General features: G+C 43.9%; 1 protein-coding gene across 1 annotated transcript in view; it reads left to right on the top strand.

Annotated features, from left to right (window-relative positions):
• galnt13 (polypeptide N-acetylgalactosaminyltransferase 13) overlaps positions 1–15,989 on the top strand; it is a gene marked incomplete at both ends in the record, with an annotated part of 69,893 nt that extends 53,904 nt beyond the window's left edge. The window contains one exon of the mRNA XM_083641656.1: positions 15,849–15,989. Within this exon, the coding sequence (XP_083497782.1) occupies positions 15,849–15,989 (141 nt within the window). The remainder of the gene's footprint in view (positions 1–15,848) is intronic.
• Positions 15,990–17,362: the final 1,373 nt, after the last annotated feature.

The raw sequence follows: 17,362 nt of genomic DNA, 5'->3' as shown, positions 1-17,362 counted from the left end.
TGTGAATCGAATCGGATCGAATCGTTGACAGATGAATCGTTGAATCGTTTATGTTAAGATTTCTGTTGACATTCAGATTTTAAAGCACTTTCTAAATAAAGAAGGGACTTGATATTTATCTGACTGCTTGTATTAATTGATGCAAAAGTAGCCATGTGCAGTAATAATACAGAAAATTGAGGATGTGATACTTGGAGCTGCAATACTTTGAGCTGTATTGAGATGCATCGTGAAATCGAATCGAATCGTTGACAGATGAATCGTAATCGAATCGTGAGGCCAGTGAAGATTCACAGCCCCAGTATGTATGTATATGTATGTATGTAGTATAGTATGTATGTATGTAGTATAGTATGTATGTATGTATGTATGTATGTATGTATGTAGTATAGTACCGGTATGTATGTATGTATGTATGTATGTATGTATGTGACAAAGTGGATGAGAGCTCACCACTTGTGTCTCAAATCTTCAGTACAGCTTATTTCTACACGTTTCATTTGGCTATAATTTACCTTTGCTTTTGGTAACAATTGCACCTTACTATCCGGGTTTGTTTGTTGGCATTATGTTACAGTTTACATCAAAGCATTATGGATAAGTTACAGCACACATACAGCCATAAATGAGTTTCAATCACCTTTATTGAGTTGCAGGTTAAAACATTGTTAATTGTTTGTTCAGAATCACCATGTGGGACTTTTGTTTGGGGAGGGGCTGAGGGCCTGCTCTGAGCACTTCCTCCATTTGATGGTGTTGGTGATGTCAGCATGACTGTACTTTTTGTTCATTAGATGCTGGTTTAGAGTAACTGTAGGATTATTAGCCTTTGTAATGTAGAGCCATTTAGCTGTGTGAATGAGCTTGCAAATTACCCTATTAACACCCTATAAAGCCAGTTGGGTTTTGTTCCTCTGGGAGACAGGTCAGACCGTGCTGCCATAACCACAGGCCTTCAATCTGCTTTTCTATTAGTTCATTTGGTGAGTTGTTTTCTTTGTGTTTTGTCTGTTGATCTGCAACTGCAAGTCCTGTCAAAAATAAATCTGCTTACCTACCACCTTCCTTACCACTCGGGCCGGCATCCCCACAATGTATGTATGTATGTACAGTATGTATGTATGTATGTATGTAGTATAGTATGTATAAAGTATAGTATGTATGTATGTATGTATGCATGCATGTATGTATGTATGAAGTATAGTATGTATGTATGTATGAAGTATAGTATGTATGTATGTATGAAGTATAGTATGTATGTATGTATGTATGTATGTATGTATGTATGAAGTATAGTATGTATGGATGTTTGTATGTATGTATGTATGTTTATATGTATGTATGAAGTATAGTATGTATGTATGTTTATATGTATGTATGTATGAAGTATAGTATGTATGTACCAAATTGCTGTTTTCAGATTCTTAAACAATGAATCAAAACAATAAAAATCAAGTTAACTGGTAGACAAACAATGCAACATGTGAGAGGGGTCCCAGCAGGTAAGCTTTGCTTGACTTTAGGGGTGACAGGCGAAAAGGCTGGGAAGCAGAGCTGTAGAGTAGAGTGGCTTCCAGTGTGTCGGCACAAGACACTACACAGGAGCTCTGCGCCTGTCAGCAAGGCCAGAGTGCTGCTTGGTGACAAGGGGGATAAGTGTTCCTCACACAGGGCTGACGGCTAGAAACCCTCCTCATTTAATTAGCTGGTCTCAGCTGTGCGTGCACACACACACACACACACACACACGCAACACACACACACCACACACACACACACACACACACACACACACACACACACAGCAACTTGCTCCTCTGACACCGGTTGGTTTGCTGGGAGGCTGAGATGGGTGTTTTTTTTTTTTTACTACCCAGAGAATCCATGAAATAATTATGAGTAAAGGCCTCGGCCTCCACATTTCTAATATTTTCATTAAATATGGAGTGTTATATTCTTCTTTCTGCTGTCATTTCTGCCACTAGAGGAGGTTCTAAGCAAAAATAGTACCTTCATTATTGCCTCAGCCATGTGCTTATGACTTATTGATTAGCCCTACCTCCTGTTCTTAGCAGCTGCATGCTTGAATATAGAGCTGCCCCACCTCACTGGCATCCATTACCATGATGACTCATCATCTGGGCATTACTTCTACTGGTAAAGTTTTTAAACCACTAAGCGTCTGATTTGAGAATGTGTTTTTTAAACCACTAAGCGTCTGATTTGAGAATGTGTTTTTTAAACCGCTAAGCGTCTGATTTGAGAATGTGTTTTTGATTTGCTCTGCTTATCCCAAATGAGCGTAGGGAGAAGTTAGTCAAGTTGGAGGCTCTTGCGGGTTTCTGCGATTCAGTCCGAGGAGTGCTGTAAAAAGGACTTATTGTGTGTAATAAAACATGACTAGAGAAGTGTTTGTGTTATAGGGCCGCCTTACTGCTCTCTTTTTTCATGCACTTTCTACAGCAGGTGGTTAGACCACCTGCTCCGTTTGATGTTGTTCTGTTTGAACAAAATGTGCCCTGTAGGGCTGCTCGAAACGTGTACTTCAGTATAGAGGTGTGTGTGTGTGTGTGTGTGTGTGTGTGTGTGTGTGTGTGTGTGGTGTGTGTGTCTGTCTGTGTGTGTGTGGTGTGTGTGTGTGTGTGTGTGTGTGTGTGTGTGTGTGTGTGTGTGTGTGTGTGTGCGTGTGCGTGTGCGTGAGTGTGTGGTGTGTGTGTCTGTCTGTGTGTGTGTGGTGTGTGTGTGTGTGTGTGTGTGTGGTGTGTGTGTGTGTTGTGTGTGTGTGTGTGTGGTGTGTGTGTCTGTCTGTGTGTGTGTGGTGTGTGTGTGTGTGTGTGTGTGTGTGTGTGTGTGTGTGTGTGTGTGTGTGTGTGTGTGTGTGTGTGTGTGTGTGTGTGTGTGCGTGAGTGTGTGGTGTGTGTGTCTGTCTGTGTGTGTGTGTGTGTGGTGTGTGTGGGGTGTGTGTGTCTGTCTGTGTGTGTGTGGTGTGTGTGTGTGTGGTGTGTGTGTGTGTGTGTGTGTGTGTGTGTGTGTGTGTGTGTGTGTGAGTGTGTGTGTGTGTGTGTGTGTGTGGGGTGTGTGTGTCTGTCTGTGTGTGTGTGTGGTGTGTGTGTGTGTGTGTGTGTGTGTGTGTGTGTGTGTGTGTGTGCGTCTGTGTGTGTGTGTAGGTCTTTGTATCCAGGCAGAATGAACGTCAGGCCCTTATGTCTCATAGCTTTGAGTGAGGCTTAAGCTCAAACATGGTCTCCGCCTAACTGTGTGCTCATTAAGTTTAATATCCTCTGTCAACAGTCTAAGCACGATCATGTTTGAATGGACTACAGTACCCACAACCTCAGGAGAACAAATACTGCCCGTACGTCTGTTTCAGGTTCTGCTCTGGAGGTGAATACACATCATTAACACAATTTTTTTTTTTTACATTGAATTCCTTTCATGTGTTCTGTGCTGCCTATTGAGTTGGAAAAGGTTGAAACCAAATACATCTCTAATGTCTTGGTGTGTCATCATGGTACATGTGCTCAGTTCCAAGACTGAACCAGGCGTTCTTGTGGAAATCCGTGCACTTGTGTACTAGGGGTGCTCCAAAAAATCGATTCTTGAAAGGATCGCGATTCTTAATGCCACGATTCCTGGATCGATTCCAAACTCCCAAGAATCGTTTTTTTTTTTTTTTTTACAGTGCACCTGAAGGCAACATGCAAGATACCGGCTGAATAAGTGTCCAAATGTTCATGTCGTGTTGTGTACTGTACTGCCACGGTGCCACCACCTCTTGCACTTAAGAACTCCGGTTAATGTATTCCCCCCAAAATCTATAAATCCTTCTCAAAGTCTACAGATCCCCCCCCAGCCTATAAATCCATCTTATCTGAATAAGGGGGGAATTCCCCCCTAGTTTGCAAAATTAATTTAGGCCCTGACTGTAATACTTCAGAAGTTGAATTTGAAGTTCAGCATTAATACATTTGTACTTTTTTGTCTTAGATTTACCTTTGTGTGTTATTGCAATACAAAACTACATAATTGAGAATCGATTCTAGATTCTGGAATCGAGAATCGTTGGAATCGAGAATCGATTCTGGAATCGGATCGTGACCCCAGGAATCGGAATCGGATCGGATCGTGGCTTAGCCGGATCGGAGCACCCCTATTGTGTACAGTGCAACACTGCATGGTGGTTTATTACTTAGCACTTTCACTAGAACACTGTTGTCATCGTTTCCCTTGGTCGAGGCACTGCTTCTTCTCTCTAGGATCATTGGGATCAGAAAAGCATCTCCTGGCACTGAGGTACACCCGGCCTTTGCAGAACTATGTCATTTCTGAGGCCATAAATGGTTAAGCGAGGCCAAACATCTGAGGAGGCTCTGTGCACAGCAGTGCTTCTCTCCTGGGTGCCGGCTGGTGCAGCAGCGTGAATCACAACCAAGCAAATGAGATCCTCCAGCGCACAACCAGGATAGGATAGATACTGTATCTTTATTTGGTCCTGCCGGTGAAACGCCTCGCTGTCAGGTGAAAAGAAGCGGCTGGTGACTGCACATGTATCAGAGGCAGTGTTGGAAGTGACATGTAATATATTACTTTCAGCAGTAGCTCAGTAATATAACGTATTACTTATAGGATTTCAGTAATATTATACCAGTTACTTTGTCAAGTAGCTCAAGTTACAAATTGAGTTAATTTTCTTTTTAAATCAAAGCACATATTTAAAAAAGATACAATCATTTCCTAATCAAACTGTGTTTTTATGCAAATAACCACTATAGACTACAATAACAAAGGAAAATAATAATAACATTTAGAATTTTGGATGGTTTACACGGACTTCAAGGCGGTTGAAATGATTTTTCGGAATGGTTCCTGGGTGGCAATGTATGGTATGGTATGGTATGGTATGGTATGGTGTGGTGTGGTGTGGTGTGGTGTGGTATGGTATGGTATGGTATGGTATGGTATGGTGTTTATTCTTAATCCCCAAGGGGAAACATGCCACCAGAGCGAGTACAGATACACAAACAGGAAACAGTAACATACAGCACAATAACAATAACACAGTAGAAAGAGAGAGAGCCTCACAATGCAGAGCTAGCAGTGTTCATTAAAGAATTTTACAGAAGCAGCAACAAAGGATCTTCTAAATGGCTCAGTAGAGCACCGAGGCATCAAAAGCCTATTACTAAACGAACTACGCAGGGCATCAAATACATTATACAAAGGATGGCCTTCAGAAGAAAGAATAGAGTTCAGTTTTCTCCTTGTTCTCTTGGCTATAGTAATGTCATTCTGCTGCTGCTGTTATTTTGGTGAAAGTAATGCAAAAGTAGTGTAATAAGTAACGAGTTACTCTACACAGACAGTAATATTGTAAAGTAACTTATTACTTTCAAATGAAAGTAACTAGTAATATGTAGTATATTACATTTTGAAAGTAACTTGCCCAACACTGATCAGAGCAAGCATGTGCTAGTCTACAACTCTTCTCAGATGGGCAGAGGGGGTGGAGCAACGACCAGGACAGCAGGGGAATTGGTACAATTGGGGAGAAAATGGGAGAAAAATCTGAAAAACCTTGATCAAAAAGAAAGAAAGAATATAATATATGCCCCGAGTTATGTACAGAACTACAGATATGTGCAATGAGCAATATGCAATGTAAAGTACTGTTACATTATATGGCCAATAATATGTGCATTTAAATTTCACTTAAGTCAGAACAATTTGTTTGATCTACTGAAGAGGAATTTTGAGTTGCCCGGCACGCACTGGCTCAGATACCTGCAAATCAGAGATTATGTCCGATCCAAGATTCATACCTTTTGAAGCGCTCCCAAATGAACATGCTTTTTTCAAAGTTTTGCTGAGCCCTCCTCACTCCAAGCATCTTATCTCTAGATTGTCTGTTGTCTGAGAGGATTAGAGAAGTGTTGCAGGGGGAACTTGCTATTCATTTATCTGACATTATAGTAAAGGAGTCTGTCTGTGGTACAACTCTGCTCAGTTAATAGCAGACACCAGCTGATCCAATTTAAAGTTGCTCACCATCTTCACTACTCCCAGCATAAATTACCCAAGCTCTTCCCTTCTGTCTCACCACTGTGTGACAGGTGTCAGGTGTCAGAGGGCACACTATCTCATGCCTTCTGGTTCTGCCCTTCACTAACGGGATTCTCGCCTAAAATATTTGATTTGTACTCTATAAGGCCTACAAAATAACCCTGCAGCCGGAGGCAGAACTCACCATCTTCGGCTGCTCGGAGTCATCTCTGAACTTCCCTACAGCTGTGCAACAATCTCTCTGGGGACACTGGGGACAACTGTCGCCAAAAGACTCATTCTGAAGGAATGGAAGTCCTCCTCTTCACCTTCTTTTCAGGTGTGGCTGATGGACATCATCTCTGTTCTACAGATGGAGAGACTCAGGTTCTTGAGAACCAACTCGCTTAAAAGATTCTCAACTATCTGGGACGCGTTTTCGGCCTACTTTGATGGAGGTTAGGGGCGATGGATGACTCGCCACGCCAGGCTGGTTTCTCATGGACCCCTTCCGTGGGATCCCATGCATATCATCTCTTACAAGCACATGAGCACCTTATGCGGCTGGTATTACTATGTTGTAATGTTGAATGTTGATGATGTACTGTATGTATGTTTTCCTGTGTCTGAGCCTGTGAATGAAAATAAAATATCATTCCCAAGAAAGGTCTGGCTGCTATTTGTGAGCACCAACAACCCAAAGCTTACAGCCGACAAAACTGCCTCATTGAGAATGAATTAGGACACTCAAAGCCTTTCTATTCAAATGAGATTGATCTGTGTGTTGAGTGAAATCAGCCTCGGCTCTGATCTGACTGATCTGACTGATCTGACTGACACATCAGCCTCCCATCACTGATCTGACTGACACATCAGTCTCCCATCACTGATCTGACTGACACATCAGCCTCCCATCACTGAATCAGCCTCGGCTCTGATCTGACTGACACATCAGCCTCCCATCACTGTCAATGTTGCAGCTCATCAAAAGATTCTTGGCTCTCTTCGGTCTAGCCTTGGCAGAGATTCGTCCATGTTGATATATCGAGACTGAACTGGCAGTGTTCATAGGAATAACACGTTTAATTTGTTTTAGGGTGTTTATTCCCCAGCCTTTAAATGCACAAACCGCCTCAAAATGACCCACCCAGTGACATAATTTTTGACATTAATATTCATCGTAATCTTTGATTATTTTTTTTACTTGCATCAATTTCAATTTAACTTTTTTTTTTAGGAAGTGATTTTTTTGTAGCACTAGTCTAATAATCTGGGTCAGAATGACCCTTAATTCATTTATAATGGGATTTATTTTCTCTCATAAATGGGCAGTAGCAATCATACTTTGGAGTAGAGACCTTCTGTGTGGTTTACTGCATCATTTAATTCATTGATCCAAAGATTCCTGTAAGGATGGAACAACCATATCTCCTGAAAAGTACCTCTATGGCCCATACTGTAGGGGCTGTAGGCTCCCAATGTGTGTGGCTGCAACTGCAATCCTACTATCCTACTATTATAATGGGGCGGCTGGTGGTTCTGCGGCCCACAATTGCTCAGTTGAGTGGGCGAGCCCAGGAGTCGGGCGAGACGTCGAGGGCAAACCAACGAGTGCTGCCAGTGCAGCGGGTGAGCCAGCGGCTGAACCAGGGCTGACTGCTCTTGTTTTTGGGTGTGACCAAACTCATGCCGAAATGCGGCACTGCACTCTGTTGTCTGTCCCCAGTAGCGCACCCCACCAAGTTTGAAGTCGATCGGACTCGAGATACATGAAAGCCATGTTCTGATTGGTCGAATCGCACAAAATTCTACACTGCACTTTCTTTGGTCCCCAGCAGCTGCAGGATGAATGGTTCTTGAAATACTGTAAACCGTTCTTCGTGTTGCCAATTACCAATCGGGAGCACAGCCGGAGAAAGGTTTAGAAATAGGGGACATCTGTGTTCTTGTTTACTATGTCTGACTGCTCCGAAGTGAAAGAAGTCACACTTCGCTCCAGACAACACAACCAGACAAGGGGCCCACGAAAACATACAAACGAGCCTTTTCCCCCCCTGAGCCTTGTGGGCCCTTTCACACTCCCCAAGGTTGAAGTCGATCGAATTAACGTTGCTCGAGATAAACTGCTTTTTGTGTTGCCAGTAGGTCGCGCTATGACTATGCGCGTGTCCGGAATTGTGCACCGCACTCCGTCGCGTCCCCCTAAGCCCACCCCCCATGTTTGGAGGCAGTGGTGTGCGATAGAGATGCGCGGATGAGCTTTGATGCCATCCTAATCCGCGTGTATGCATGAACCGCCCGCCCGCCATAAATCCACGCAAATTATTTCATACTATTTATAGATCCGCGCCCGCCATGCACCCAACGCTATAAACGCTATAAAAGTTGAACTTACGGTTTCTGCTGCCGTTGGTGCGATCGCTGCAGTCCAAGACTCCAAATAAATTTCCATGCTGTATTATGTCCAGTGCACCACTTGCCCTCATGTATTTTACTCAGCTAAGTAACGCTATAGCTTTAAGTTTAGTTTACTGGATTGCCTCATTGTATGGGAAAATACGAACGCGTCTTCTCTTCAAACACGTCTTCAGCGGAGACTCCTTTTTGAGGGTGACATCATTGACCATATATGGACGAAAAGTGGAGCCTAGGGACCTAGCACATGGCTATTGTTTGGTTTACGGCCGTGGGTCTACAATAGGCGACTAAGAATGTGCCTGACGAAAAATGTAGCTTAAAATACGTTCATAGACTAGAGAACGTAATTAATATTATTGTTCCTCATTAATGATACATTGTTTCAACCGCCTGCAACCCATCCGCTATTAATCAGAATGTTTATTTTTATGATCTGATTTATGATTTTATGATGTCCTGAATTGGGACACAGCTGGATCCTATTCTTTACCCAAGAACCACTGCGTTGAGCAAAGATCGTCTATAGAGAAGATATCCACTACACCGCACAGACTCATGCACAGAAACCATTACAGAAACACAGTTACTCGATCCAAATTCAACCATTTCAAAAAGTCCATCTCTTGCCACCAGGGGGAGCTGGAGCACCCACCGCACCGGGCTTCCCGCGCCGTTGCACACTGATTTAAAAAGTAATTTAAAACAAATGTACTGTATTTCTACGCCACCTAACCTCTTGGATTAAGTCAATAAACAGCAACCATAATAATGTTAAGCAACAATGTAACATTATGTCAGAGTGACAGAGACACAGAGCGTCCCCATGACCATATAGCCTACTCCTTCCCACTCCTGAGTCCTGCCTGCGTGTGCACAGTGGGAGAGGACAGGCAGACACACACACTGTGCTGACTGAGATGAGTCTGAGCAGAATGCATGGGAACACATTACAATAATAGATTTGTGTATTTCTGGCTTTCCCCCTGATGGTCTGAAGAACTGCTGCTTCACGGTGGCGCTGCTCATGTACTGTGCTGTCTTGCCTGTCCGTTTCATGTTATCAGTTATGAATTCGTTTTTCCCTGTGTGAGAAAGTGGACTTGTGGCTTGAGAACGTGTGGAACGTGTCAATAGACCAATGTCAACAACATTTACTTCCGGGTACCACTTCGGGAAGGCACCAGGTTTAAATTTGCGTGTTGTCAAATAAATGCTGTCAAACTCTCCTTGTTTTCGGCCGACTGCTTTCAATTTAAATGTTCAAACGGTTGGTAAACATGCTTGTCCGACGTATCTAGCCTTTCTTCTGTGTTTGTTTTATGTAGTGTTAGCTAGCTAATAACGTTTGTTTACAACTGTCAAACTCACTGTTTTTTTGCAGACTCGTTAACGTTACGTTACAGACAGAGGCTACTGACGCCGCTCGGATACAGCTTGGAACCCGGATGTTGTAGCTGTAGTAAGCCTGTGCCGCCGAATCCAGAGTTCTCTTTGCTCATGTTTGCCCTTTGCAGAGGGAATTCTGAATAATCCAAATCTTGACCCGCTCTTTATGGTCACTGGACACCCAACAACACAACACGAACAAACCATTTTTGTCTTCTTTGTCTGTTTTTGTCTTCAACACGTCAGTTTGTGCGGAGGTAACCGGAACCAGGGGTAACCGGTGTATGTAAACATCCCCGGTGATTTGGTCTATAGACCCTTTTCACAGCAACCGTTTGAGGGTGGTAAAGCAGGAAGTAAAGCAGGTGTAACCACTACCATTAATGATGGTTCCATTCCATTTAGGTGTTCCAGTGCCAGGGCCCTCATTAACGTTATTGGTTACACCAGCTTTACCGCCTCAAACCTGGTGCTTTGAAAAATGTCAATTGCGTGAGCCTCCCGGTCAGTAGCTACATTGGAGTTGGCAGCCCTGATACTGTGGGTGGCAGAATCATCCATTCCGACTGGCCCAAGCGGCCCGTAGTCTGACCACCATTCTGGCATTTGCCCACCTTGCCAGATGGCCAGTCCGTCACTGTGGTGGAACCCATCTTCATCTCTCAGCTACCTGGCCATGTTTCCATCCCAAGGTGCTGCACACTCGCCGATATTTGATCCTATCTGTAGTTGTGTTGTATAGCCTGTCTCCATGTAGGCCTGTGCTGTTACTTTGTGTTGTATAGCCTGTCTCCATGTAGGCCTGTGCTGTTACTTTGTGTTATATAGCCTGTCTCCATGTAGGCCTGTGCTGTTACTTTGTGTTGTATAGCCTGTCTCCATGTAGGCCTGTGCTGTTACTTTGTGTTGTATAGCCTGTCTCCATGTAGGCCTGTGCTGTTACTTTGTGTTATATAGTCTGTCTCCATGTAGGCCTGTGCTGTTACTTTGTGTTGTATAGTCTGTCTCCATGTAGGCCTGTGCTGTTACTTTATGTTATATAGTCTGTCTCCATGTAGGTCTGTGCTGTTACTTTATGTTGTATAGCCTGTCTCCATGTAGGTCTGTGCTGTTACTTTGTGTTATATAGTCTGTCTCCATGTAGGCCTGTGCTGTTACTTTGTGTTGTATAGTCTGTCTCCATGTAGGCCTGTGCTGTTACTTTGTGTTATATAGTCTGTCTCCATGTAGGCCTGTGCTGTTACTTTGTGTTATATAGTCTGTCTCCATGTAGGCCTGTGCTGTTACTTTGTGTTGTATAGCCTGTCTCCATGTAGGCCTGTGCTGTTACTTTGTGTTATATAGTCTGTCTCCATGTAGGCCTGTGCTGTTACTTTGTGTTGTATAGCCTGTCTCCATGTAGGCCTGTGCTGTTACTTTGTGTTGTATAGCCTGTCTCCATGTAGGCCTGTGCTGTTACTTTGTGTTATATAGTCTGTCTCCATGTAGGCCTGTGCTGTTACTTTGTGTTGTATAGCCTGTCTCCATGTAGGTCTGTGCTGTTACTTTATGTTATATAGTCTGTCTCCATGTAGGTCTGTGCTGTTACTTTATGTTGTATAGCCTGTCTCCATGTAGGTCTGTGCTGTTACTTTGTGTTATATAGTCTGTCTCCATGTAGGCCTGTGCTGTTACTTTGTGTTGTATAGTCTGTCTCCATGTAGGCCTGTGCTGTTACTTTGTGTTGTATAGTCTGTCTCCATGTAGACCTGTGCTGTTACTTTGTGTTATATAGTCTGTCTCCATGTAGGCCTGTGCTGTTACTTTGTGTTGTATAGTCTGTCTCCATGTAGGCCTGTGCTGTTACTTTATGTTGTATAGCCTGTCTCCATGTAGGTCTGTGCTGTTACTTTGTGTTGTATAGCCTGTCTCCATGTAGGTCTGTGCTGTTACTTTGTGTTATATAGCCTGTCTCCATGTAGGCCTGTGCTGTTACTTTATGTTGTATAGCCTGTCTCCATGTAGGTCTGTGCTGTTACTTTATGTTGTATAGCCTGTCTCCATGTAGGCCTGTGCTGTTACTTTGTGTTGTATAGTCTGTCTCCATGTAGGTCTGTGCTGTTACTTTGTGTTGTATAGCCTGTCTCCATGTAGGCCTGTGCTGTTACTTTGTGTTGTATAGCCTGTCTCCATGTAGGCCTGTGTTGTTACTTTGTGTTGTATAGTCTGTCTCCATGTAGGTCTGTGCTGTTACTTTGTGTTGTATAGCCTGTCTCCATGTAGGTCTGTGCTGTTACTTTGTGTTGTATAGCCTGTCTCCATGTAGGTCTGTGCTGTTACTTTGTGTTGTATAGCCTGTCTCCATGTAGGCCTGTGCTGTTACTTTATGTTGTATAGCCTGTCTCCATGTAGGCCTGTGCTGTTACTTTATGTTGTATAGCCTGTCTCCATGTAGGTCTGTGCTGTTACTTTGTGTTGTATAGCCTGTCTCCATGTAGGCCTGTGCTGTTACTTTGTGTTGTATAGTCTGTCTCCATGTAGGCCTGTGCTGTTACTTTGTGTTGTATAGCCTGTCTCCATGTAGGCCTGTGCTGTTACTTTATGTTGTATAGCCTGTCTCCATGTAGGCCTGTGCTGTTACTTTGTGTTGTATAGTCTGTCTCCATGTAGGTCTGTGCTGTTACTTTGTGTTGTATAGCCTGTCTCCATGTAGGCCTGTGCTGTTACTTTGTGTTGTATAGCCTGTCTCCATGTAGGCCTGTGCTGTTACTTTATGTTGTATAGCCTGTCTCCATGTAGGCCTGTGCTGTTACTTTATGTTATATAGCCTGTCTCCATGTAGGTCTGTGCTGTTACTTTGTGTTGTATAGCCTGTCTCCATGTAGGTCTGTGCTGTTACTTTGTGTTGTATAGTCTGTCTCCATGTAGGTCTGTACTGTTACTTTATGTTATATAGCCTGTCTCCATGTAGGTCTGTACTGTTACTTTGTGTTGTATAGCCTGTCTCCATGTAGGCCTGTGCTGTTACTTTGTGTTATATAGCCTGTCTCCATGTAGGCCTGTGCTGTTACTTTATGTTGTATAGCCTGTCTCCATGTAGGCCTGTGCTGTTACTTTATGTTGTATAGCCTGTCTCCATGTAGGCCTGTGCTGTTACTTTGTTATATAGCCTGTCTCCATGTAGGCCTGTGCTGTTACTTTATGTTATATAGCCTGTCTCCATGTAGGTCTGTGTTGTTACTTTATGTTATATAGCCTGTCTCCATGTAGGTCTGTGTTGTTACTTTATGTTATATAGCCTGTCTCCATGTAGGTCTGTGTTGTTACTTTATGTTATATAGCCTGTCTCCATGTAGGTCTGTGTTGTTACTTTGTGTTGTATAGCCTGTCTCCATGTAGGCCTGTGCTGTTACTTTATGTTATATAGCCTGTCTCCATGTAGGTCTGTGTTGTTACTTTATGTTATATAGCCTGTCTCCATGTAGGTCTGTGTTGTTACTTTGTGTTGTATAGCCTGTCTCCATGTAGGCCTGTGCTGTTACTTTGTGTTGTATAGCCTGTCTCCATGTAGGCCTGTGCTGTTACTTTATGTTGTATAGCCTGTCTCCATGTAGGTCTGTGTTGTTACTTTATGTTATATAGCCTGTCTCCATGTAGGTCTGTGTTGTTACTTTATGTTATATAGCCTCTCTCCATGTAGGTCTGTGTTGTTACTTTGTGTTGTATAGCCTGTCTCCATGTAGGTCTGTGCTGTTACTTTGTGTTGTATAGCCTGTCTCCATGTAGGTCTGTGCTGTTACTTTATGTTGTATAGCCTGTCTCCATGTAGACCTGTGCTGTTACTTTATGTTATATAGCCTGTCTCCATGTAGGCCTGTGTTGTTACTTTATGTTATATAGCCTGTCTCCATGTAGGTCTGTGTTGTTACTTTATGTTATATAGCCTCTCTCCATGTAGGTCTGTGTTGTTACTTTGTGTTGTATAGCCTGTCTCCATGTAGGTCTGTGCTGTTACTTTGTGTTGTATAGCCTGTCTCCATGTAGGTCTGTGCTGTTACTTTATGTTGTATAGCCTGTCTCCATGTAGACCTGTGCTGTTACTTTATGTTATATAGCCTGTCTCCATGTAGGCCTGTGCTGTTACTTTGTGTTGTATAGCCTGTCTCCATGTAGGTCTGTGCTGTTACTTTGTGTTGTATAGCCTGTCTCCATGTAGGTCTGTGCTGTTACTTTGTGTTGTATAGCCTGTCTCCATGTAGGTCTGTGCTGTTACTTTGGTACCATCAGTGTGCAAGTCTGAGTGTGTCATCAATAGTGCCTCGTGTGTTTATACGTTCATGTGCTTTCATCTGTGTAACTTAAAGTCTCTGGAAACCAAAATCCACAAAAACCTTCTAACTATTAAATTTAGGGTCTTATGTGAGTAATTGTGTGCCTCAGAAAGTGGTTTACATTACTTTCAACCCTAACCCCAAAAATCTACACTTTTCTACAAGGCCTGGATTTCCATTTCCTCATTGAAGAGAGCGGAGCGCGCGGTGCTAAAATGCATGATCTTATCACGTCATAAGATTTAATCGAATCACACACACGCACGCGCGCACGCACGCACACACACACTGACACACACACAGTAGCGCTGTGCACTCGCAGCAGCGGCAGAGATGTCTTCCTCTCGCCGAGCAACGCGCGAACACACACACACACACACACCATCTCTCTTTCCTTCTCTCTATCTCTCCGATGGAGAGGGAAAAGGAGAGTCTCCGTTTCCCTCTCTCTCTCTCTCTCTCTCGGAGACCTGCTGCAGACAGGACACGCCCACACAGTCCGCGGGAGAAAATACACTCTAAAATCAAATTGATTCTCATGACTTTTGCCATGACTGTCAAACCTAAATTTATATACTTTGCGACGTTCATCGTCGTTCAAATTTGGCTGGTGGCTTATTAACATAGGTTCCTGTGATGTGATGAACTCAAAATGCTAAATAATAAAACAATATTTCTGGTTTCCAGGGACTTTAAGGTGACCAGACGTCCCCGTTCTTGGTGACTTGTCCCCGGCTGGAGCTGTCCCTGAAAATGTCCCTGATTTTCTACTGGCGTCTGCGGTCAATATGACTCTAGCTCTAGCGGGCTCATTCTTAAATCTAGAGTGAAGATACTTATAGAATATGAAACTGTAAGATCTACAGCATCCATTGGTACCAACAATGCCATGCTGCTACCTTGTCAGGAAGGAAGGCGGCTAAAGAATGAATTTTGAAAAACCGACATGGTCAATTTCAAAGAGGACCCTTGACTGATTATTTGAGTACCCATGAGTCTAGCCTTTACAGACCACTGACCAACCACTCAAGCAGAAAGGTTGCAGGAGGCTTACGGGCGGGTTAAAAGCATATCAAAGCATCACGTCTATGTAGCGCATTGATCCAGACATCCAACAAGTGTTTACATGTTCTGTTGCAGCTCTTTCAGGACATCTTGAACAATGAAGAAGCACTTCGGAGGACTAGACTACATTGAAAATACTTTTTGAGATCTGAGGCTTTTCATTAAAACATTTGGCGCTGTAGGTCAGACGGCCAGGACAAATGCTACTGGAGAACACCTTGACACTTTGTAAAGGGGCACAGTGAAAGAAGTGTGTGTGTGTGTGTGTGTGTGTGTGTGTGTGTGTGTGTGTGTGTGTGTGTGTGTGTGTGTGTGTGTGTGTGCGTGCGTGCGTTGGTGGTGGTGGGGGGCACCAGGGGCCTCTTCGTGAAGCCGACACTGTTTATTACAGTACAACAGCCATGGGCAAAACAAACAAAACCAGAAATCATCCCCCTTTATTATTTCATAGGTCATAACATTGGATATTTGAATGATATATTGATTGATTATTATTATTATTATATATTGATTGATTATTTGAATGATATATTGATTGCCGGACTGGAAATGTCCCCGATTTTCCTTTGAGAAATCTGGCCACCTTAGTGTGTGACTGCCCTTTGTTGCTTTCTTCTCATCTCTCTGCAGCGACTGACCCTGCTGCACGTGAACAGCAACCAGTGTTTGGACATGCCCTCCGAGGAGGACAAGATGGTCCCCACGCTGAGAGACTGCACAGCCAGCCGCTCCCAGCAGTGGCTGCTCCGCAACATGACCCTGAACATCTGAGTCCCCACCTCCCCCCCCCCGCTACTCTGCCCCACCTCTCCACCAGTGCCGGCGCCCCACGTCTCCACCAGGTGGCGCTGTATCACGCACATCCCCACGCCTCCTTCCTGTAATGGCTCCCGGCCCGATGTACAGGGATCTCTTTCTTTACGGGGGTTTCCAGCGGCGTCTCTTCTGACGGCATTGCCAACAGGTTTGATGGAGGCGACATAACAAGCTGTAGCTCCGGTGACGACCTCATTCTGTCCAGAGGGGGGTGTATGATTTGTGAGGACTGAGTTCTGTGTGCGGAGAACGCCGATATCAAAGCACTCACACTGTGTACGCCAGCTGCTAGCCATGCTTAGCTCCAGGACTTTCAATCAAATAGAATAGCATCTATTACACAGAGCATTACAATGTCCAGCTCCCCATACAGTAAGTGTGCAGTGTGAATGAGCTGCCTTGTGCTCGGTACATGTTGGTGTCGAGGTACCATCCTAAAAGGAGACTATCTTCTTCTCATGACAATGTGCTGCACATGCTCTTTCATAATCATATACTGTATCCTGTGTCAGTGTTACAGTGGAAGTAGCCTCAACGCGAGACTCATCGGTCATTCTTCCTTCTGAGTCTCGGATGCGCGGCCCCTATATCCACTGCAGGCTCGGCTAAATGGCTGCACGCGATATACATGTTATCAATCACAATCAAACTGTACCCACCTCCGAGACAATGTTGTTATCCATGATGCGGGTGCCATGGCACTCCCAAATAGTACGTAGTTTCCAATACCGAGCCCTTTACTCACATGCCGGAGCCGATGCTCAAAATTGTAAACTGCAGTACACCCTCCCAACCACTGAGCACCGAACCGATACATCTGGCGCTGTGGAGCACTTAGAAACTTTGGCACTGGCATGTGAAAAAGGGCTCGGTATAGACCAAATCACCGTGACGTCACCATGTAAACAACATTTACTTCCGGGTACCACTTCGGGAAGGCGGCAGGTTTAAATTTGCGTGTTGTCAAATAAATGCTGTCAAACTCTCGTTGTTTTCGGCCGACTACTTTCAATTTAAATGTTTAAACGGTTGGTAAACATGCTTGTCCGACGTATCTAGCCTTTCTTCTGTGTTTGTTTTATGTAGTGTTAGCTAGCTAATAACGTTTGTTTACAACTGTCAAACTCGCTGTTTTTTTGCAGACTCGTTAACGTTACGTTACAGACAGAGGCTACTGACGCCGCTCGGATACAGCTCGGAACCCGGATGTTGTAGCTGTAGTAAGCCTGTGCCGCCGAATCCAGAGTTCTCTTTGCTCATGTTTGCCCTTTGCAGAGGGAATTCTGAATAATCCAAATCTTGACCCGCTCTTTATGGTCACTGGACAC

Source organism: Poromitra crassiceps (assembly GCF_964638095.1).
Source record: "Poromitra crassiceps genome assembly, chromosome: 8".
NCBI classification, from domain to species: Eukaryota; Metazoa; Chordata; class Actinopteri; order Beryciformes; family Melamphaidae; genus Poromitra; species Poromitra crassiceps.
This window is presented reverse-complemented; position numbering and strand designations above follow the sequence as displayed.